Source organism: Cyprinodon tularosa, unplaced genomic scaffold, assembly GCF_016077235.1.
Source record: "Cyprinodon tularosa strain WSP-4 unplaced genomic scaffold, ASM1607723v1 ctg430, whole genome shotgun sequence".
NCBI classification, from domain to species: Eukaryota; Metazoa; Chordata; class Actinopteri; order Cyprinodontiformes; family Cyprinodontidae; genus Cyprinodon; species Cyprinodon tularosa.
Window position 1 is genome coordinate 826,430 of NW_024039153.1, and position 24,741 is coordinate 851,170.

Below are 24,741 nucleotides of genomic sequence, written 5' to 3' on the forward strand. Positions count from 1 at the left end.
TAAGTTGTTTATAGATAGTTATAGTTAACTGTTCCTCAAAAATAACAGAAGACATATACAAACAATATTCTTACCATATAAAGAGCCCAGAGACTGCAGCCACCCAGGTAGGTTTCCCTCTGAAGCTACCGGTGAGCTAACAACTGATGGGAGAGTTGTAGAAGCTAATGCTAACATTCCTGCGTTGTTTAGTTTAAAAAAGTTTTCTTTCCAGTCGGTTCACCGCTTTTTCGGTAGCATTTTTATGGAAAATGTAACTTTTGGTTCCTCTAATCTTTCTAGTAAAATAATTGAAGACCGTTTTGAAACATGTCTGTACGCGTTACACCGGCTGTTGTTGTTTACGTTAATCTGATTGCTAAGCTGCCAGCTGTGTTTGCGTAACTCGCATGTCTGCTGCATCAAAGACTTGACCAATTATTATACTTTATACATTTTATATGAAAATAAAACGTTTTGTGGATTTTTAAATATTTTAGAAATATGAATCATTTCACACTTATAAACCCTGCCTGGTAACAACATATAAGCTGTGGTCTTCCTAATGGGTTTGTGGTTCAAGAAGTTGTTGGCAAGTTGTTTGAATACCAAAGACTTTGTACAAAAGCTTAGTTGTGGCGCTCTTAATGTGAAATTTCAAGCTTTTACAAGAGGTCGTCAACAAACCTGAAATACCCCTGTTGGAAAAATCCTGATTAGCCAGAATATTAACTAAGAGGTATTTAGTAAGAACCTGAACACCCAGTCCCTTACAAAAGTATTTATAACTCTGTTTTGAATAAATTACAGCACAACCACGAGTTTCCAATTTTGTTTAGTGTTTTTTTGGGGAGATATTTATATCTATATATATATATATATATATATATATATATATATATCTATCTCCAATGTCTCACATAATAACCTGAAAAGTTTGCATTTATATTTACCACCCTTTTATCCTTTAATCTTAAATAAGATCTTTAAGTGATCTCAAGTGCAAAAAAAAATGACATGTTTTCAGAAGTCTACTAATTTGATAAATGGTGTCCAGTTGTATGGTTAAAAAACAACAACCTGGTTATAGACCTAGATGGGTGCATAAACAGTAAGTTTGAAATGTGAGGCATATTAAATTGCAGGAACCACTGGCCTTTGACCGACACCTATTTGATGGAAAACCAGCTCCCTGAATATACCATGGCAAAGCATTGTGAGGGCTGAATCATAATGTACAGTCAGAGGGCTTTACTTCATTCCATGATTTTCCTAACTACTTTGCAATCCTGGAAGAAAACCTTTCTAAGGCTGAAAAGGCTCAATACTGGTTTAGAGCTTCAGTTTCCTGTAGGACAATGACTTCAGGTAAACAACCCGAGCTAAAATACACTGGCTTTTAAATCAAAACATACAGTTAATGATCAGATCCAAAATAATTTATTAAAAAAGAAGGAAAAAAAGAATCCTTAAAATTGTTATATCATGTGCCAGCTAACCATAAGCCTTTAGAAATTATGTTTGGACCAACTTCTTAGTTACAGGGATTGCAAAAGTCATTCACCTGCAGTAATGGTGAGAAATTAGTAGTCAAATTTTCAACAAAGCTAAGGGCACTATCAACTCCATTTATAATGTTCTTTTTGTGAAATTAAGTGGGGTATTTTTTTATTGCAACAACTGTTTCAGAGATGCACAACTCTAAAAATATTCCTGACCTGAAGGAGGCAAGTCAGTAATTAATCAATTATTGAAATAGTTGTCAACTAATTTAGTAATTGATTAATCATTAACTGGAGTATATAGACTATAAAACATGTCTTTAGCTCATTGAGAAACCTATTCAGTGCAGTTATACAAAAAAAAAAAAAGAATTCTGTCTGTCAATATGCTCTATCTGTTCTCTCAAGTTTTTCTATTATGACCTCCTGGACAAGTAGATGAGGCACATTTGAAATGTTGGCAGACCAGCCAGTCTTTGGCAGATTCATAACTCAGTTCAATATGTAGATAGTTGCTCTTGTTGTGGGCCCCCCATCACCTTAGAAATGGCTCTGGGGCCCTTTTTACACAGATATTAAACACGCTTTTGCTTTTATTGTTTAATTTCTTTATATGATGGTATTAAGGAATCATTTTAAAATATTTTAGCCTAATTCATGTTGTCTGACAGGCTCCTTTTAAGTGTTTTTTAGTATTATTATTATTATTAACACTTTTCCATTATAACCAATGGGTCTGACATTAAATCCGCCTCAGTGTGGCCCAAGCTCTTACCTGTTAAATTTCAGCTGATATGATTATTATTATAATTTTTTTTTATCTGATTCTTACGGAAGAGGATTAGGGCCACTGAAAAAAAAAAAAAAGTTAACTGATTTTTTTTATTTTATTTCAGTATAGTATGGGAAAAAAGTCAGAATTCTGACTTTAATCTCAGAATTGTGAGAAAAAAGTCAGAATTCTGAGATTAAAGTCAGAATTCTGACTTTTTTTTTTTTTTCAAAATTCTGAGATTCAAGTCAGAATTCTGAGAAAAAAGTCAGAATTCTGACTTTTTTCCCCATGTTAAACTGAAATAAAATTTAAAAATCAGTTAACTTTGTTTTTTTCTTCAGTGGCCCTAATCCTCTTCCGTAGATTCTTGTATATTTCTCCGTGATCTGAAAAATTTAAACATGAGAAAAAGTCAAAAAAAGCAGCAGCACTCTGTATACAAGTCTCTTTAAACTTCTCTAACACTAGAAATTAAATATGGTAAATTAAAATGTGGTTCTCATAAAGCTTGTAATTCGGATTATATTTGCTTTTGGAAATAAAAATCTTTAAAAAAAAAAACTTTCATAAAGACAAAAGATTTGTGTATTCTTTTTAATTGTGTGTTGCACCTAGTAAGCTAAGTAAGATAAAGAAATGTACTATTAATTAATGATTTCATTTATTGTGTGTAATTTTTATTTATCAAAATAGATTCTGGGATATGCAGGTGGTCTAAATGTGGGAGTTTAAATGATATGAAATGTATCTTAATGCTTAAGATCTCATCTTTTTTTGTTTGTGTAAAATCGTCTTTTAATCCCTTTTGTGTTTATTGTTGTTTTCAGGGTTTAACCTTTGACCCTATTCCCCTGCTGAAGTGAGAAACTACAGCTAAAATGGAGAACCTTCATCCCCACTGCCTTAAATGCATCAACCGACGGTGCATGGTCAGATCAGAGCCTGGCGTCTCCTGCGATCTGGTCGGCTGTCCACTAGTTTGCGGGGCAGTTTTTCACTCCTGCAAGCTGGACGAACATCGGCTCCTGTGTCCGTATGAAAGACTGCCTTGCCTTAACAGTGGTTTCGGTTGCCCCTTTACTGTCCCGAGAATCAAAATGGCGCAGCATCTGGAGACATGCCCTGCCAGTATAGTTTGTTGCACTATGGAGTGGAACCGGTGGCCTGTGAGCTATGCCGATCACAAGTCCTATGAAAACCTGAGCAAAGACTTTGATGAGGTGGAGCAGCTGGACATGGCTTTGGCTCTTCAGGATCAGAGGATGCTGTTGGAGTCGCTGAAAGTTACGACTAGCGTGTCAAAGAATGGAGACAAAGGAACGGGTGGAACTGATAAAATGGCCACAGAGTCACTGTTGGACAACGAAATGGTAGAAATGGAGGAAGAAACTTATAGCAACCTATACAGAACTTCAGTGGAGACCACTAGGAGTTTAGCAGCTGCCTTGGACATCCTCGCTAATTCCAACAACATTGGTGCAATTGTTGAAAATATAAACGGTGAAAAGACTGATTCGGATGGAGAACTCCCTAATGGGGCGAATGGGGGATGTGTGTATGTTGCTGAAGGTGGGGGGAATGTAGAAATGCATGAGAGTGACTGTGATTCAGAGTGTGAGCTGGGAGCAGTAGGTGGAGTCGACTGTAGCGTGGGAACGAATGTAAACCATGATGCGGTTACCTTGTCTGAAGAAAGACATTTTGTGGAGTTGAATTTTGAAGAAAAAGAGGATCTAACCAATGAACCAATTCAAAATGGTGACCTTGTCTGGGAACAGATCCCTCAGGATTATTTGCCCCTTGTAGCACCAGAGCCTCCTGCTGCTCGTCAGGTACCACTCGCACCTCCAATGCCATTCCTGGTGTCTCATCATGTGAGAAATAGCTTCTTGCAGCAGCTACCACCCGAACTCAGGTATAGGTGTTTGAAGCGTGAACTGCAGGGCGTAAATGTGCTCAGAGGAATTAGTATGTTTACATTTAACGGCCACCGAGCCCTGCTGTCCGACCCTTACTTGTTTAGAGCCAAAATGGAGGACAAAGCGGTCGACACGTCTGATCTGGAGGTGGAGGAGGACCCAATGGGCCTCCACGGTATTGACCTCATTACTGCAGCCCTGCTGTTTTGCCTGGGAGATTCTCCAGGAGGCAGAGGGATCTCAGACAGCAGGTTTGTTGACGGCTACCACATCGACTTTGGTACTCAGACATTCTCCTTCCCCTCAGCCATTCTCGCTACCAACACCATGGTGGGAGACATCGCCTCTGCCTCGGCCTGTGACCACGCCAGTCCGCAGCTCTCCAACCCCAGCCCTTTCCACACGCTCCGGCTAGACCTAGTGCTTGAATGTGTCGCACGATACCAAACTAAACAGCGCTCCATGTTCACGTTCGTTTGCGGGCAGCTTTTCCGACGGGATGAGTTTTCGTCCCACTTTAAAAATGTTCACGGGGACATCCACGCAGGCCTCAACGGCTGGATGGAGCAGCGCTGCCCCTTGGCCTATTACGGCTGCACCTACTCCCAGAGACGCTTCTGTCCGTCCGTTCAGGGCTTTCGAATCATCCATGACAGACACCTGGGTTCTTTCGGGGTGAAGCCTGGTTTGCCTCTGAAAACTGGAGACAACCATTCCAGAAAGACCCGCCGCATGGACTTTCAGTGTGATCAGTTTAGCAGCCTTCCTTTTGAGGTTTTGCAGCACATAGCAAGCTTCCTCGACAGCTTCAGTCTCTGCCAGCTGTCCAGAGTATCTCGCACCATGAGGGATGTGTGCGCTAGTCTGCTTCAGATGCGTGGCATGGTCGTCCTGCTGTGGGAGAAGAAACGACGGGAAGATGGCTCTCCTTCATGGCAAATAACTCACAAGGTGAGAACGGCTTGTCTTCAGTTAGGTCATGCATTTCTTTGTTTATCTTCTATTATAGAAATGCTGTTGGGGCGTTAGATTGATCTGTAGCTCTGGCTTGGTTAATTTAAGGCTTAATGAACTGCTTTTTTTTCACGCTTTACAGTTTTTAGCGTTCTGCACTGGGTTTGAGTCAAAATATTTTTAGTTGCAAAGGAATCAACCAACCTAATGAAGGGAGCAATATTTTAAAACTAAAGTGGGTAAAATACTATTGCAGGCAACTGCAAAGGTCAAGTCTGGGCCCTATTGGGCCCTCTAAATTACCTGAACTATTTATAATCAAACTCTAATGCACTGTCCCCCCTTTTTTTGATGACAGAATATTAGAGCCATTGTAGAAATGGGGAAAATAGATAATGTGGGAACAGAAGAGTAAATTTCCACTACAGAATTCAGAACGACAGCTCCTGGTTCGCAAAGTCGCCTTGAGGGCCTTAAACAGGATGTAGAATAAATCCTGTAGATTGTGATGCATGGCTGCATCAGTCTACCACCGAAACACTGTCCATTTATGTTGCAAATAGGCCTGTCGCGATAATCAATTAATCGCACGATAAATAAAAATTATCCACGTCATTTCATCTATCGGCTATATCGTCTCTGCCTGTGTTTTTCTCCTTCTATTGATGATGCTGTATGAAAAGGCTTTACTGTGGTGCTATCCACTGACCCCTCCTCTTCCTCATTTTTGAAGAGGGAGGAGGAGTGGACCATCGCATCAGGTAGTCAGCGCGCATCATTTTGTGCTTCTGCAGCTTTAGAGCCCCATGAGGAGTTAGAGGAGTTAGCGAGGTAAAAAAAAAACATCTTATGTTGGAGGAAAAAGCTAGAAATGGAACTGGTTTGAAAGCCGAGCGCAACAGCCGCAGTGTGGGAGTATTTCGGATTCAAACCAAATGACCGAGGCCAACCGCTGAACCTATGCGAGCCAGTATGTCGCATTTGTCATAAAACAGTAGCAACAGAGAGCAGCAATACAACAAACCTACACATGCAGCTAAAGCACAACCACCCAGCAAAGTTTCTCCAGCTGGAAACAAAAAGTACAAGCGGTGGCCCGTCTGCGTCTTCAAGTTTGCGACAGTCCACCATCACTGAAGCAATTAATCGACAGGCAGCATACAAAAAGGACAGAGCAAAGTAACGCGCGCTCACAGACAGCGTAGTTCATTTATTTGCTAAAGAGACGCTTCCATTTAATATTGTTGAAAAGCCGACATTTCGAAAAATGTTGCAGACATTTGATAGACAGGATGAACTCCCCAGAAAACGTACATATCACCAACGTGATATTTTGTACATACGTTTTTATTTTTACTGTGGTTTTTTTTTCGCTGTGGTTTTATCTTTTTTTTTTATCTTCTTTATCTTTATCTTTTTAATTTTTATTTCTCGTTTTATTTTGTTAACCAGTTCCAGTGTTAAGTGTTCTGTTGAAAATAAAGTGTGTTTATCTTTGGCAGGAAATCACATGCATTATTACGTCATTTCCATTAAATCAGAGTAAAAAGGTCTTCAAACAATATTATCGTTTATCGCAATAATTTTTGAGACAATTAATCTTTCTGCAAAATTTGTTATCGTGACAGGCCTAGTTGCAAAGGGCTTTAATGTTCGAATGTCAAAAAAAAAAAAAGAATAATATTTTTATTTGTATATATATATATATATATATATATATATATATATATATATATATATATATATATATATATACTTAAATAAATGGCTTAATCAAATTCATTTAGTAATTTCTGATGGTTCGTCTTGCAGAAATGTTCCCCTCTGTGGCCACATACTTTATTTCCTTTCTTTTGTAATGACCCTCATCGTGACACAGTGCATACTGGGATACTGGGATTTCAGTAACTGTCACCACCACTTATAAAGATTAGTATATAGGATTATAGTTTTAAAGCAGGGTGTTTGGATGGACTGCAGACAGATTAAAAAGTAGCTGAGTCACCCGCCACAGCTGGAAAACCAAGTTTATTGCTTTTATTTAATTGTTTTGATGTTTTTAATGATGTTAAATGTATTTTTAGTTAACTTTGGAAATTGATATAGGTTACATTGACAGTGTAACTATTTGAGAAAGTCATTACATGCAGAAATCCTGGTTAATAAAAGCAAATGTTGGTCAGCTGATAATGGCTTCGTCTTGTGTTCCGTCAGGTGTGGCGCTTCAGCACAGCCTTCGGCACAGTGAACGAGTGGAAGTTCGCAGACATCGCCAGTATGGCCGACCACCTGAAGAAGTGCAAGTTCAACACCATCACCCGTCGGGAGGAAGCGATCCCTCTGCCGTGCATGTGTTTCACCAGAGAGCTCACGAAAGAGGGAAGATGTTTACGATCGGTTCTTAAACCAGTAGCATGAGCAGCGATGGTCATTTTCTTTTTTTTTTTTACTTACTGACCAAGAGAACCTTATTACTCCTGTATTTCCTTCACTGTTTACAGACATCAATATTCATGTTACGACTCTACAACTACAAATGGAACACCATCAGTTCCTCCATATTCTTTGCTTCACTTTCTTTGACACAAAACAAAGTCGCCAACTCAACATTTGGAAATTCAGATTTATTTTTCCTGCATGCGAATCAGGTGGTTCAACCAAAGCTTTGATCAACGCTGCGTTACTGTTTTTCATAAAGATGCACCAGTTGTGCTTTTACTGACCAATACTGGTTTTCCTGTGAGGTCTGCCCTGCTAATCCCTTTTTTTTTTTAAGCTGTAACAGAAATAAATTTTTTGCAGACTCTTTCATAAAGATGTTTTAAATCAGGGCTGTGACATCAGAAAAATCCATACTGAAGTGTCTCATTATTGCCCTCTTGATATCCATTCTGATTAAACTAATGTTCCACACGTTTCTGTCATCAGAAGGATCTAGATCAGAAAGCACATATAAAATGGTAAAAGTCCATCTTTTTGGAAAAATCTTTTGCTGCATAAATGGCCTTTAAACTATTATACCTTAGGAAATATTGCATCCAAGCAGTCCCTTACAAATTGTGACAATTCATATTTAAATCCAATAGAAAATTACGTTACAAGATTAATCCCGTTTTATAGATATAAATAAATGCCTTTGACCCATATGTGAATTGTGTTCAGGGGAACGCAAGGAAGTACTGTTAGTGTCTGTATTAGAGCTAATGAGATGGTAGTTCTTGGTTCTGATGCATCTAAAAATTGGAGAAATAATTTTTCAGCAGCTCACCTGCTGTTGAAGTCTGTTTTCAATCTGACTTCTTAGTGCATCTTAAGTTTTTTTTTTTTTTATCGTAATCAAATTCTGTCACATGGTAGATAGCCTTAGCTTTTTATTTAGTCAACAGACAGTAGAGGTCGTTTCAGTAAGACGTCTGATTCGCTTTTAGCAATTACTGGTATCTTTATATCGTATCCTGATCTGGTTAAATGCAGACATGTCGCAGTGTTAAAAGAATGTATTAATAGTGAGCTGAAGGTTTCAGGTTTTTTACAGGAATGACGACAAACATTTGGTGTTTGCTAACCTGTATAAGTGCGCTGACATCAGTGTCTGAGTGGTAGGTTTGACTCTGGGTTTGAGGTTTGACACGTTACCACGTACACTAATGGAGCGTTTGTCATCATTTTTCTGGGTAATTGTCCGTGTTAGTCAAGGTGAACACTATTCTGCAGCGTATTTTATTATTATTAAAATATACAGGTGACCAGCAGACACTTGTAGGTTTTTTTTTAACTACAGAAATCAATTTAGAGCCATTTGATAGATGGAAGTGATCGGTGTAAACATTGTGTCTTTGATTTCACTAAGTGCGACCTCATAAACCCTGCTGGCCAGGTTTTAAGAAATATAACCAACAACAATTATAGAAATCACTACTTATTGTCATCCTTTTATAAGAAACATCTTTAGATTTTTTTTTTTTTTTTTTACCACTGTGTCTGAGGAGGGTTGAAATGGAGGCCGTCTCAGGGTTTTAGGATGAGTTATTGTCTAGCTACCGATCAGTGTGGGCTCTCCAAACTGTAGGAAGCAAAGGTTATGCAGGAATATTGAAACTGACTGTACTGATCCATTTGGAAATATATTTTTTATTATTTTATTAGTGCGATGTTTGCTAAAGTAAGCCTTTTGTTTTATCCCGCCCTCCAATTCATAGGGTCCTTTTGTTAGCAAAAAACGGCTATTAAAAACACCCTGGATTTGTTTTTTTATGTTTTTTTTTGTTTATCACTTTAAAAGGTGTTTGCGAATGTCCTAATGTATGGTTATCTTAGAGTTTTTTTTATGTATATTTTACTTTTTTTTAGGTACTTTTTATTTGGAAAGAAGTCCGCCTCTGCTGGGCGTAGATGTGAATTATTGATTTGCACATGAATGCATGTACTGTAAATCCTAAAGGTTTGTTTTTGTTGGTTTACTAGTGTTTTCTGTCACTTACTGCATGAAAGTTTGATAAACTGTACTGATCAGTCCAGCTGGGGACTGTTAAATTTTTTTGTTATAACTATTTAAGCACCTGAATAACTTTTTCACTTTTCTTTTAACTTGAACCACCAGGTACTTAAGCTATACTTCATCACATGTGGCCAGTGTTCCAGTTTAAACAGACATATGTATGTATAGTGGGGGTTGATTTTTCTTTAGTTTTTTAGCATGTTTTTATCTCACTTGTTTTGTTTTCATCTGAAATGGGCTTTTTTATGCAGCCAGTTTTTTGCCTCTGAAGTGCGTCCACGTTTTCATCCACGTTTTCATTAGTATTGTAGCTTCTATTTTTACTCCTGTAGAAGTGTTTTTTTCCACACCAAAGTACAGCGGCTTGTTTTGAAGCTGTTTAATAAAGAGTTTTTATGCATTTGTTATGTTTATTTCTCCGCCCACAGCAGAGGTCTGCAACCTTTCATATCCCAAGAGTCATTTTGGCCCGAGACCAGCGAAGTAAAAGTTGTTTTAGAGCTTCAAAGTGTTACGGGACTTTTGAAATAAAACACAACCCATTACTTTTGTTAAATATCTGCCATAGGAAATCTGTAGCCAGCTTCAGCAACCAACAGTTTATTTGTATTTTTAGCTTTTAAAATAAAAAAACAAAATAAAGATGAAGCATGACATTTCTTCTATATGGTAATATTTGATAGAAAAAAATACCATAATTTCGAAGTTAGCTAAGAAAAATGGCACTGATTCTGTAGTGAAAATGTATAACTAAGGTTTTAAGACTGATATAGATAGTTAAATATATATTTAGCGATTATTATGAGCCCTTGTGGATGGTCCAAAAAGAGCCCTGGCCTATAGTTTTAACATTGATAATTACCATAAACAAGCTAACTTCACTAACTCTTATAAAGAAAACTACCTTTTTGTTGATGCTTCACAGTTGGATAATTTGATGCTTCTTGGTTTTCATTAATCAAAGATCTTTTTTTTTTTTATATATATTTAAAATGGGTTTCTTTCTATAAGCCAAATATTTGGATATGGTTATCACATCTGTTTATAGGATAACTATGAGCCGCGTTCCTCACAAATGTGTCATTTATGGAAAAGTGGCAATACAGGTGCTGGTCATAAAATTAGAATATCATGAAAAAGTAGATTGATTTCAGTAATTCCATTTAAAAAGTGAAACTTGTATATTATATTCATACATTACATACAAACTCATATATTTCAGATGTTTATTTTGTTTAATTTTGATGATTACAAATGACAACAAATGAAAATCTCAAATTCATCATATCAGAAAATTTGAATATTACTGAAGACCAATAAAAACAAAGGATTTATAGAAATGTTGGCCAACTGAAAAGTATGAACATGAAAAGTATGAGCATGTACAGCACTCAGTATTTAGTTGGGCCTCCTTTGGCCTGTATTACTGCAGCAATGCGGCGTGGCATGGAGTCGATCAGTCTGTGGCACTGCTCAGGTGTTATGATAGCCCAGGTTGCTCTAATAGCGGCTTTTAGCTCTTCTGAATTGTTGGGTCTGGTGTATTGCATCTTCTTCTTCACAATACCCCATAGATTTTCTATGGGGTTAAGGTCAGGAGAGTTTGCTGGCCAATTAAGAACAGGGATACCATGGTCCTTCAACCAGGTACTGGTAGCTTTGGCACTGTGTGCAGGTGCCAAGTCCTGTTGGAAAATGAAATCTGCATCTCCAAAAAGTTGGTCAGCTGCAGGAAGCATGAAGTGCTCTAAAACTTCCTGGTATGTGGCTGCGTTGACCCTGGACCTCAGAAAACACAATGGACCAACACCAGCAGATGACATGGCACCCCAAACCATCACTGACTGTGGAAACTTTACACTGGACTTCAAGCAACGTGGATGAAGTGCCTCTCTTCTTTTCCTCCAGACTCTGGGACCTTGATTTCCAAAGGAAATGCAAAATTTACTTTCATCAGAGAACATGACTTTGGACCACTCACCAGCAGTCCAGTCCTGTTTCTCTTTAGCCCAGGCAAGACGCTTCTGACGCTGTCTGTGGTTCAAGAGTGGCTTGACACAAGGAATGCGACAGCAGAAACCCATGTCTTTCATACGTCTGTGTGTGGTGGTTCTTGAAGCACTCACTCCAGCTGCAGTCCACTCTTTGTGAATCTCCCCCACATTTTTGAAGGGGTTTTGTTTCACAATCCTCTCCAGGGTGCGGTTATCTCTCTTGCTTGTACACTTTTTTCGACCACATCTTTTCCTTCCCTTCGCCTCTCTATTAATGTGCTTGGACACTGAGCTCTGTGAACAGCCAGCCTCTTTAGCGATGACCTTTTGTGTCTTGCCCTCCTTGTGCAAGGTGTCGATGGTCGTCTTTTGGACAACTGTCAAGTCAGCAGTCTTCCCCATGATTGTGTAGCCTATAGAACTAGACTGAAAGACCATTTAAAGGCTTTTGCAGGTGGTTTGAGTTAATTAGCTGATTAGAGTGTGGCACCAGGGGCCATCAATTTTGAACCTTTTCACAATATTCTAATTTTCTGATATGATGAATTTGAGATTTTCATTTGTTGTCATTTGTAATCATCAAAATTAAACAAAATAAACATCTGAAATATATGAGTTTGTATGTAATGTATGAATATAATATACAAGTTTCACTTTTTAAATGGAATTACTGAAATCAATCTACTTTTTCATGATATTCTAATTTTATGACCAGCACCTGTATGTTAAATGTTTATTTTAACTACAAAAACAATGTGGAAGACGATGTTTTGTTCAGATGAAACAAAAACTGCATCATTGCTTCTAAAAACTATCAAAAAACGATTTTATCCCCAAATTAACCGAGTTCTGATTCTGATTAACCTAGTAAACCCTTCATAACACTTTTTTTTTTTCACGTTTTCTGGTGGTCAGTTACATTAAGAGCCAACATAATATGATAAAAGTTGACGTTTAACACCACAGAATATGAAAAGTACAACCAAAGAAGAAAAAGCAAAGTTGTGAAAAGAAATCTGCAGCTAGATGGCACCAAATCCACACAATTTATTGATTCTTTTTGTATGAAGATGTTTATTTTTAGAAGCAGATGAGTCATTGTTGTCTTGTAGTTTTGAGCCTCTTTTTGGTGCAGACTAAAAAGTAACAAAAAAGTATAATAGCATAATTTAAATCAGCTGAAAAGAATTAATAAAATATTTGATAACAGGGAATTTAATTTAATATTACAGATCAAAATCATTTTATAAGATGTGCTATTCACAAATCTGTCGTCAACATTCAATCCCAGATATAAAAAGCTCTTACTAAGAATATGGACCTTCATTTTTTTACATAGAAAGGCGATAAGCCCACACACAACTTAACAGCAGCCACACTTCCCATCAGTAGTGGGAATCAAACCCACAAGAACTTTTCCCCTTTAAATCGTCCAACACAGCCTACAAACAGCCACATCAAGAAAAAGAGAAGCAGTAATGGAGGGATGCTGGGCAACACTTTAAAGTCATGGTGCAACGGTTCAAGTAAAGCTAGCCACGGTGCCTGTAAACCCCCACCCCTCTTCACACAGACACGCAAACCGCAACAAGGCGGCTGATCAAGGAAGTGCAACCATTGCAGACTAGAAACTCATTTCAACATTTAGCAGAGACATTTCATTTTTTTAAAACTGCCATAACACCATGTTGATCTGACTCACCTGCCTGTTACCAGCTGACAACTGGGTTGATGGCGTGTCACACATTTTCATCTCACTCTATTGTGCTGAAAAAGGCCTGCCGCATGAACGGAAACACCTCTGAGCTGCTCGTCTTTCGTTTATTGTTGCTCAGCCTCGGCAAACACACGTGAACATAGAAATTTGGGTCATGAGCAAAGGTGACCTATTGAGGGACAGCTTTTTGTTGTACATTATTGATTTAAGATAATGCCACCCTGTCTGAAAACGGTGCAGATGACTCAAACAACAATAGGATTATTGATAAATTAGGCTGGTCCCACAAAAGTTTCGTAATGCATGTAAACATATCTTCCCCTAATTAGAGGCTTTGATGTATTTCTAAAGACCTGTCGAACAACAGCAGCTGCAGCAGGAACAAAAAGCAACGTTTATTTCCAGTTTCATGCTTTGACTGTGAAAAAATAGCCACCCGAAGGCTCTAATTTATGCTTCAGGTCACATTTAAATATTTTCAAAAAGCTGAAAGTGATTGCACATAGCTGAAAGGGTCTTTACAGCAGATGCGTAGGCGCCATTTAAAGTAGAATCCAAGTAACCATCAGGAAATGTAAGAAACAAATTGCACTATCTGCGTTTGCATATGTGTTTGTGGTCTGAAATGCCTCTTCCTTCTTCTTAAATCAACAGAGTAAAAAAACGATAACGAGTTCAGACTAGAGATGTTGGATACTGACAACGCAGAGCAAAACTTAAAATAAATACAGCTAATGAACAGAGCTGGGTCTTAAAGGGTCCTGGGTAGAAGTTGATTTTGGGCCTTAATTTCCATTCATAATATTTCTTGAAACCTGTAACAAAACTGAGACCTTATTTCTCTGACATTTAGGACTGATTCACCTCTGCTGCACTTTTCTTGTTGTTGTTTTCTGCAAGAAAAGTGCAGCAGAATTGTTTAAACTAGTGATATATATATATATATTTTAAGTGTTTGTATGTGTACAATTTTTAACTTCTTAGAAGCACTCAAATCCCCAAATAAAATAAAAATATTTATCATTTTAAAGGCAAATGTCTGAAAACTGATTATCTAGTAGAACTCCAGCTCTTTTGGGGGCCCCCTGCTGGCCTGCATGCCACCAACCAAAGCTTGGATTAGCCTGTTGAAGCCCGCTCTGCAGAGATAGATTTAAAAAATGCTGTGAGAAGAAAGTCTCATTTGCAGCACGGAAAGCAACAGCAGAAAAGTTTCTTGCATGGATTGTCTTTCTTGTATCTCACAGCCTGCTTGATCTGATCTGCAGCCTTGGCGACATAGTCCTGAGTTGCACCGACGTTTGCTTCTATGTTGTCCAGCATGCAGCCCTGCTCCTCCACCAACAGGGCCAGCTGGAAGAAGAGTTCATGGATGTCCCTGATGCGGCTCTCCAGCTCCAGCAGCTCCTTGTGTCGGCTTTCTATCTCGTTCAGAGCAGATCTGGCAGTCCTCCCCTCCAGGAGGAGATTATCAGAGAAGACGTTCCACTTTCCTGTCTCAATCATCTCGTCTATCTGCTCCCTGCTCACCTCCTTGCCCATGATCTCTGCTTGCCTCTGAATGCGGGTTTTGCAGTTTTCCCTCTGGATCATTTCCGCCTCGTTGTACTCTGAAATGGCTTCGTGGAAAGCGCTGGTCAGAGACACGTATTGCGAGCGCACAATGCGAGCCACAGCTGACGTAGGTCCATGTTTTTCATCCAGCTCCTTGCTCAGCTTCCCCAGCTTTTCCAGCCGCGCATAAATGGCCTCCCCTCTCGCCTTGATGCTCTTGCCGACCGCGTTTGAGTCTCTCTTGATGCTGCTCAGCCTCCTCACAGATGTCAGGAAGCGAGTGTTCTGCTTCCCCAGACGCTTCACATCCAACTTGAGGAGCAGCATCTCCTTTCTCATTGTTTGGGCCTCTTTGTAGGTGCTCTCCATCACATCTTCGCCCTGAAAGACGATGGCCTGCTGTAGAAGCTCCTCATCCTCTGAGCTGTTGATCTGGCTCCCAATGAGGCTACCCTCCTCCTCTAAGGGGGGGCAGGGGAGGCTCTGTAGCTCGCACAGTCTGTCTTTCATTATACCTGCAGGGGAAGATAATGAATAATGCAACATTTTAAAGTAAATGATAATTTTTACCTCTAAATCTGAATCTTCTGTTACCTGAGCCATTAATAAAACTATAAAATGTGCTGCAGAAGAAACTTTTGTTTATTCTTTCTCATGAATTAAGAAATGAAACATCATCTACAAAACCCTTCAAATTCGAACACAAAAAGAATCATAGTTGTTACCGGTAATCAAATAACAGGAGTTTTCTGTTTTACAAACTACAAGCAGTTAAGTTCTCAAAATCTTTTTTTTTTTAAGTTATATCCTTGTTTCAAGGTTCCAGTGATTCACAGGCCCTTTGCTCTTCTAAGCAGCAGTTTCAGTCAAGTTTCATAATGTTATTTTGAGACAGCTGAAAACAAGAAGAGTGGAAATCCAATTGTGTTAAAGAAAAACAGGAAAAGGGAACTTGTTCTGATGTTGGTGGAAAAATTCATCAAAACCTCAAGAAGATGAAGGCAAACATAATGACGTTAAGGTAGAATGATTTGACTCTACAAAGGAATTGACTTCTGGTGATTCTCACAATTCAAAAGGGGGATATTTCCTCAGATCGAGAACTGAAACTCCTAACAAGTATAAAAAGAAACAGGTGTTAGTGAAATGAAATGTCAAGAAAAGCTTCATTAGGGTTAAGTTTTAGTAGTTAATTGTGATTACATTTTAATCAATCATAACAGACAGTAAATGTAGCAACAAATAATAATTAAATCTGAATATTATCAAATCTAGTTTGATTTAATTGCCAGGGTTTTTTTTTCATTAAGTAGAAAATATTTAAAGTAATTGCACCTTAATCTAGCATAAAAATGTACAGTAATCCCAGGAAACATTAGCAACTGGATTAGATTTTATTATTAAATTCTATTAAATTTATTACTATTAGCCTCATGTGTTGTGCACAGAAGAGAACAGTAAAGTAAAGTATTTATAAGCTGTACTATAGAGCCATTGACAGTTCTAGAAGGGGGCCGATGGGGGCCAGTACCCCTGTAGAACTGGTCATGGCCCCTGTTTTCACATCTTTACTGACACAAAAACACAAAACTAAATATTTTGCTAATGATGAAATGTGCTGGTACAAAAACCTTAACTGATTACTCTTTTACCTTCAGAGTTTTACTTTAATAATCGCTTTAAAATCAAGGTGTTGCAACCACAGCACTAATGCTAAAGTCATATTTGGTAGCTATGCATAGCAAGTCACTGCTGACATCTTAGGCGGTGCTGTAAAGCGTAAATTTACATAAAATCCTGTGAGAATTTCCATAGAGCTGTATAGACATTGACTCTATAGGCTACCTTTTGGGAGACATGTACATGATAAAACCACAGGAGAAAAGAATTATTTTAGTAGAGACAATAGGCTAAATAAGGCCCCGTCCACACGAAGTCAAACCCTGGCCTAAACGCACAAGTTTTTCACCAAACCAGCCTCTCATCCATACGAAGCCGGCATTTCAGGGGGTCTGTAAACAATCTTTTTTTTATTAAGCCTTCAGAGTGGGAAGATTTTGAAATGCCGTTTTCGCGGTTCCATCTTTAAGCTCTAACCGCATTTTTTTTCTTACACGCATGATCATAGCGTCGCCTCTAAACACGCATGCGCGACACAGTATCACAACAACAATGGCACCGTTGCTGCTAATGCTACTCACCCTGCTGTCGGGCTTACAACAGAATCTTCTTCTTCTGGAATATCTCCAGGAAGAACAGAGCAATATCGACCACATAGTTCAGCACCTGAATTTGACTGAACCACGAAAATGGACCCGCAGGGGTTTTCCGGTTTGGTTGTTGTATAAATATTACTGCGCATGCCCGACATTTCGTTGCCTGTTTTCGCCTATTTTTGCTTTGGCACCACAGCGCCACTTACAGGCCTGGCATACATTTTGCAGCGTTTTCATGCATTCGTGTGGTCGATCACATTTATTTTACGTCTCCGTCTTTACGACAAACGTTCTGGAAAATATTAGCGTTTCGTGTTCGTTTTGACTTCGTGTGGACGGGGCGTAATTTTGCAGACCATTTGGGTGAGTTCCTTAAAAACCCACGAAATCAGCTGGAGGAAAGCTTACCATTTAGTTATTCCTACATAAGTAGGTCTTTTACTTTACTCAGCTATATAATGAAAATTCCATAAAAATCTGCAGCAAATATAAAGATTTTATATTTATAACTCTACTAGGGGTTATTATTTATTTTTCTATTAGGGGTATGCATACCCCTAGTAGTCCGCGAGTGCATTACAAGGGGTACATTAAAATATTAAATTAAGATTAAAAAGGGCTGGGATTTGTTTTACTCTCTGAGAACCCAATTGAAAAATGAAACAAGCTTTTATCAACTAAAAAGTTTTTCTTATATGTTTGAGTCTACCTTCAGCTTTGACACATCCAAACCAAGCAGAGGAACAGGCTGGATCAGCTGTTTTTTCACACTGAGCTTTCGGAGCTCATCAAATGAGCTCAAATGTCATAAATGATGAAAACAAAGTCAAACTGATTAAGTCGGTCAGTGGGTAGCACTGCTGCCTTGAAGCAAGAAGGTTTTGGGTTCAAATTCCTGCATGGAGTTTGCATGTTCTTCCTGAGCATGTGTGGGTTCTCCCACAGTCCAGAAACATGACTGTTAGTTTAATTGGCTTCTCTAAAATTGTTTCTTAGGTGTGAATGTGTGCTTGAATGGTTGTTATTCCGGTGTGTCTCTTTGTTGCCCTGCGATGAACAGGCGACCTGTCCAGGGTGGACCCCGCCTCTCGCCCATTGACAGCCCTCGCCACCCCAACTGGGGTTAAGCGTGACAGAAAATGGATGGATGGAAGTCAGACTAACTATAATTTCTCTCCTGTGTTTTGTTACCAATTCATCAAGTTTAAATGTGATTATAAAGGAGTCAGTAACTCAGAGGAGCTCCAGGTTTATAATATGATTTTATTTTGTATTTATTTTCATTCCTTACAAACTTCCAGGGAAAAAATTTTATGTTGTGTTTTTTTAGATAATATAATGCTCAAATTAAAAGATTAAGTATAATATATTTGTATTTTATTATCAGTTATTGTACGTCCTACTTTTAGACAATCATCAATATTTTAACTTATAGGGGAACTAATGGGAAGACAAAATGCCCAAAGTTGAACACAAGTCAAAAAAGGTTGGGAAAGACTGTCTTAAAGCACTGGTTGACATCAGCAGTGGATGCATCAGTTTTAGCTTCAGATTGATTAGTCTTTATATCCTGCATCATTTCCCTAATTTCAACTAATATTTGTTATTCTTCAACTATCAGTTCTATTTCGACAGTTTTGTGAGGAACCTTCTAAGGAAATTTAATATAAATTGGCCAAGTTTTATTCCTATACCTCTGCTATAGCTTATTATAGTATATCTCATAGGTTACCATGACACGGTGAGGCTATTCTTAGTAGACTTCATTAATAGAAAACTCCCAACATAACTTCAGAGGTTCTTTTTAAGGTTTTCTAGGAAGGAAACCAATGATTTACTTCCTCAGTTGTGATGATGTGAGGTTATTCTCAGCTTCTCCTCTCAGGCTCATTACCAGAGGCGCACCTTGTCAACAGGCAAACCAAGCAACTGCTTGGAGCCCCGAGCCGCTGGGGGGCCCCCCGAGAGCCAGCTACTGTACACCCGGTAGATAAACAGCAACAGACGAGCATGAAGTGGCAACGCTATAGTGACTGAGGAGATGCACAACTGCATTTAAAAATTCCGATTGGATGGAATGTTGATTGACATTGGCTTTGCCCAGTCAAAATCCAGCCCAGCCCAGCCCAGGTGGATGACTTCCATTAATGAAAATGAACGTAGCCTAGCGAATGGGTGACGTTGTAGGCCTATCGTTCAGTAAATTGGAAAGCAATTATGTAACTAAGCTGAAGGAAAATTATTCATTTTCCATGTCTCAAGAGAAACTTTCAGGACTGGCGCTTATTTCCATAGAGTATAGTGTGCGAAGGTCTTTGGATCTGGAGGACTTAGGCCCCGTCCACACGAAGTCAAACCCTGGCCTAAACGCACAAATTTTTCACCAAACCAGCCTCTCATCCATACGAAGCCGCGTTTCGGGGGTCTGTAAACGATCTTTTTTTTATTAAGCCTTCAGAGTGGGAAGATTTTGAAACGCCGTTTTCGCGTTTCCATCTTTAACCTAACCGCATTTTTTTTCTTACACGCATGCATCATAGCCTCACCTCTAAACACGCATGCGCGACACAGTATCACAACAACAATGGCGCCGTACTGTGTTGAATGGCTGCTGCTCATGCTACTCACCCTGCTGTCGGGCTTACAACAGAATCTTCTTCTTCTGGAATATCTCCAGGAAGAACAGAGCAATATTGACCACATAGTTCAGCACCTGAATTTGACTGAACCACGAAAATGGACCCGCAGGGCAACCATGTATAAATATTAGTGCACATGCCCAACATTTCGTCGCCTATTTTTGCTTTGGCACCACAGAGCCACTTACAGGCCTGGCATACACTTTGCAGCGTTTTCATGCATTCGTGTAGACGATCACATTTATTTTACGTCTCCGTCTTTACGGCAAACGTTCTGGAAAATATTAGCGTTTCGTGTTCGTTTTGACTTCGTGTGGACGGGGCCTTAGTGTCTGCATTTGCACAAGCCAAGGCCCGTAAGCAGCAATTCTGGAAGCAGTATAGGACCCCAATAATTTCACTACACTTACTATACTTTATATTTTGTACAAAGTTTATATTGGGTTTTTAAAGTAATTTACTGTTTTTTTATTTTATTATACATTTATTTTAATTTATTAGTTTATTCTTTACTTATATTCTTTTATATTTTCCAAAATAACAAGGTTGTTCATGTTTAGAACATTTGGAATAAAAAAAGGTTTTATTTAATACATTTTTCATTGTTGTCAGATTATTTATAGCCTAACATAATGGTGATGAACACTGGTCAGTAGGGCCCCCTAGGATTTTTTGCTTGGGGCCCCCACAGACTCTAGAATCGCCTCTGCTCATTACAGACAGTCTTATAAAGTGATTAATGGGCCAAAAATTTAAAGTAAAAGAACATAAAGTTTAAAAGTTAGACATCTCTTAAAGAGTTAAAAATAAATTAATAAAGAAAAAAGTAATATGGTTTAGAAGACATGAGTTTGAATCACCTCATTCATCACTGAATCGACTGTAGGAACCTTAGGAGGTAATTAATAATAATAAAAAACAACATATTATAGTTTAAAAACTGAACTTACCTTTAAGCGTTACCCTCCAGCGGTGCTAAGATGTTAAACTCAGAGAAGAACAAGAAACAAGCGATGAGAGACTCATTTCCTCTTTTTCTCTCGGTTACAAATGTGAATTTCACCATGCAGCCTGTAGTGAACTAGAAGTGTGGAGGTCTTGCACCACTGCAGCTTGAACTAATGCGGAAGATCACGCCTCTCCGCGGTTCTCAGCGCTTCTCACAGACCCATCACTTTACTGGCTGGGCATCTGCAGCCCATAAAGCTGGCATAAAATAAAATACACTTTGTTTCATTTTTTTATTTATTTTTTTAATCCAGGGAGGAGGGGTTAATGTCACTATGCGCGTACCCGGTAGCGCGAACGCGCATCGTTCAGCGCGTCAGGAGGAAGAAATGAAGCGACTTTTAAATATATTCTGGTTATTATCGCGCTTTTTATCCACATATTTCATGCAAAAAGGTATTATCAGGTATAACCAGAGAAAACTGGTTTTTGGTTTTGACATATTTTATTTAAAAACATTTAAGTCGATTTTATTTTTAATTTACAGAGTCAGGAAAAAGTGATATACACTCATCGGCCACTTTATTAGGTACCCCATGCTAGTAACGGGTTGGACCCCCTTTTTCCTTCAGAACTGCCTCAATTCTTCGTGGCATAGATTCAACAAGGTGCTGGAAGCATTCCTCAGGGAGTTTGGTCCATATTGACATGATGGCATCACACAGTTGCCGCAGATTTGTCGGCTGCACATCCATGATGCGAATCTCCCGTTCCACCACATCCCAAAGATGCTCTATTAGATTGAGATCTGGTGACTGTGGAGGCCATTTGAGTACAGTGAACTCATTGTCATGTTCAAGAAACCAGTCTGAGATGATTCCAGCTTTATGACATGGCGCATTATCCTGCTGAAAGTAGCCATCAGAAGTTGGGTACATTGTGGTCATAAAGGGATGGACATGGTCAGCAACAATACTCAGGTAGGCTGTGGCGTTGCAACGATGCTCAATTGGTACCAAGGGGCCCAAAGATTGCCAAGAAAATATTCCCCACACCATGACAGCACCACCACCAGCCTGAACCGTTGATACAAGGCAGGATGGATCCATGCTTTCATGTTGTAGACGCCAAATTCTGACCCTACCATCCGAATGTCGCAGCAGAAATCGAGACTCATCAGACCAGGCAACGTTTTTCCAATCTTCTATTGTCCAATTTCGATGAGCTTGTGCAAATTGTAGCCTCAGTTTCCTGTTCTTAGCTGAAAGGAGTGGCACCCGGTGTGGTCTTCTGCTGCTGTAGCCCATCTGCCTCAAAGTTCGACGTACTGTGCGTTCAGAGATGCTCTTCTGCCCACCTTGGTTGTAACGGGTGGTTATTTGAGTCACTGTTGCCCTTCTATCAGCTCGAACCAGTCTGGCCATTCTCCTCTGACCTCTGGCATCAACAAGGCATTTCCGCCCACAGAACTGCCGCTCACTGGATGTTTTTTCTTTTTCGGACCATTCTCTGTAAACCCTAGAGATGGTTGTGCGTGAAAATCCCAGTAGATCAGCAGTTTCTGAAATACTCAGACCAGCCCTTCTGGCACCAACAATCATGCCACGTTCAAAGTCACTCAGATCACCTTTCTTCCCCATACTGATGCTCGGTTTGAACTGCAGGAGATTGTCTTGACCATGTCTACATGCCTAAATGCACTGAGTTGCCGCCATGTGATTGGCTGCTTAGAAATTAAGTGTTAACGAGCAGTTGGACCGGTGTACCTAATAAAGTGGCCGGTGAGTGTGTTATCATAGACAATGTGTCACTGAAATTTAGATTATTAAATTAGTGGACTTAATCCATTAGCCTGTGGTTTGATACAAGGCTATTGCAGCTAAAAGGTTAAAATAAAGAAATCTGTGGTGAGGAGACTTACTAATAACAAAAAATTGACATTATACATTATAACAGGGGGAACAACAAATCATAATTAATAAAAGAACTATATAAAGATGTATTGGGGCCCTAAGCGCTCCTAATCTCCCTGTTAAGAAAATAAATAAACAATTACTTAGAGAGAGCCTAATCTTTAACAGTATGCTGAGAATTTCAGGCTTTTTAATTTTTTTTATTTTGAAAGATCCATGAACTCTTGATGCAGTATATTAATTAGCAATCAACTTAAATTAGCCTATAATTCCACCCCAAGCACTTGTATGTGTATATGAAGTCTACCTATAACATAGTAAACTTCTAAATTTATATAATTGGGATCACTGACTTGCATAAAAAAAATTAACCGGCTGAGATAATATAAGATGCACATCTATCAAAATGTGTATCTTATGTTATCCATCCTTTTTCCTTCACACCTATCCCTGCTGGGGTCACGAGGGGTGCGGGTGTCTATCTCCAGCTGTCTACGGGCGAGATGCGGGGTCCATCCTGGACAGGTCTCCAGTCCATCGCAGGACGACACAAAGACAAACAGGACAAACAACGATTCATGCACACATATTTACACGGTCCATGTTTTTGGAGAGGATGCCGGAGTAAACCCACGCATGCTCAGAGAGAACATGCAAACTATCCTCACGGGTTGGGAATCGAACCCAGGACTTTCTTGCTACAAGGCAGCAGTGCTACCCACTGCTGCACTGAGCAGCAATCTTTTATCATCCATAAACCGGAATACTCAAAGCTGAAGGGCTTATGCATTTTTTGGCCATCTGAGATCTGCATCCCATTTATTTTCACCCCAAATACTATTTTGTGTTTAAGGAACTCACACCAGCAGCAGAAATAGATCAGTGATAATGTAGAAAATCATTTACAAGCCTAATATCCTCAAAATTACGAAGGCATGCATTTATTTATTTATTTTTTTTGGCTGCCCAACCTTAAAGGCTGCCAAAAAATATGCATTGTCATAGTTTTAACCCCATGATCTCACACATGCAAAACTCTAACCTGTAGCTCAGAATGCATGTGTGAATTAGTAGAAAATGTTAGCCTTTTAAAGTGTGATAGATGACTTCCTGGCTGTTGGTACAGTTCCTTCATAGCATGCAGATCAATCCATGTTTTGGAACGTGGGGTCAAGATATTTTAATAATTAAGTAATACAATTTTAATTTATGTAGATCTTATAATTTGTGCTTGTATTTATCATTACTATATTTTTACTTAAAAAAAGAAATGTTTATTTAGCTTTACATTTTTATGGGAGGCATCTTCATGCAATGGGAGACACATTCCCACTCTGGAGACTCACAGGACAACTAACCATTCAGGCTGATTTAGAGAGGCCATCCAAGCAGGTTTTGGATAGTGTTAGGAAGCTGGAATACCTTGAAGAAACCCAACCATGCACAAGGAGAATATGCAAAGATTCTGCAGAAAAACAAGTGGAATCCTTCTTCTGGTTACATTGGTAACAACTGCAAAACGTTGTTGTCTATCAATGCAAATAGGGTTTATGTTAAATCTGACTAAAGTATGTTTCAAACTAATTAAATCATATGAAAAATTTTAACTTTTAAGCTAATAGTCTCAAAATGTATTAGAAAAACTTCACTCCAAAGAACATAGATAGACTATGATGGGGAAACCAAATGGTTTGTGAGTTTGAATTGGAAGGTCAGGTTGCAGGGTCCCAACATCGGTATGGAGGGTCAAAGGGCAACTAAGACCCTAGACACCTGTCAATTCACCCCTTTTATCATTGCAAATGTTTTGGTTGTTTGCCTCTGTTGTGTGTGAAAAGGAGTTCCTGAAACTCATTTTCTCTAATCTACTTATTGGCTGCTTAAAAGGAGATGCGTTTACATGATTCAAACCAATACCCAGGAATACGCTCAGAGTTGTTTGGTTTTCGCATGAATCATGAACTCCCATATTTCATTAGAAATAATCACCCTTATATGGGATTCTGAGACAAAGTCAATAAAAATATGGCACAAAGGAAATGATGATTTCATGATTATTTATCTCAAATTAAGCCAAATAATTAACAAACATCACAAATAAACTGATTTTTTATGCTTACTGTAAGTACAAAA

At 38.9% G+C, this 24,741-nt stretch overlaps 2 protein-coding genes across 2 annotated transcripts; one reads left to right on the top strand and one right to left on the bottom strand.

Moving 5' to 3' along the window:
• Positions 1-3,056: 3,056 nt before the first annotated feature.
• On the top strand, positions 3,057-7,959 carry fbxo30a (F-box protein 30a). Its single transcript, XM_038299610.1, has 2 exons — positions 3,057-5,126; positions 7,344-7,959. Exons 1-2 carry the CDS (start codon positions 3,135-3,137, stop codon positions 7,545-7,547), a joined length of 2,196 nt encoding a protein of 731 aa, XP_038155538.1. The 5' UTR covers positions 3,057-3,134; the 3' UTR covers positions 7,548-7,959.
• Positions 7,960-14,269: 6,310 nt separating this feature from the next.
• stx11a (syntaxin 11a) lies at positions 14,270-20,939 on the bottom strand. The gene is made up of 2 exons (XM_038299579.1): positions 20,698-20,939; positions 14,270-15,407 (listed from the first exon to the last, which is right to left on the bottom strand). The coding sequence occupies exon 2, from the start codon at positions 15,400-15,402 to the stop codon at positions 14,518-14,520; it is 885 nt and encodes a 294-aa protein (XP_038155507.1). The 5' UTR covers positions 15,403-15,407; positions 20,698-20,939; the 3' UTR covers positions 14,270-14,517.
• Positions 20,940-24,741: the final 3,802 nt, after the last annotated feature.

What these genes read in the sequence shown, in the direction of transcription:
- fbxo30a (XM_038299610.1), top strand. Translation starts at nt 3,135, where the DNA reads ATGGAGAACCTTCATCCCCACTGCCTTAAATGCATCAACCGACGGTGC. An exon ending in CATGGCAAATAACTCACAAG is followed by an intron (nt 5,127 to 7,343) that starts GTGAGAACGGCT and finishes GTGTTCCGTCAG; the next exon opens with GTGTGGCGCTTCAGCACAGC.
- stx11a (XM_038299579.1), bottom strand. Translation starts at nt 15,402, where the DNA reads ATGAAAGACAGACTGTGCGAGCTACAGAGCCTCCCCTGCCCCCCCTTA.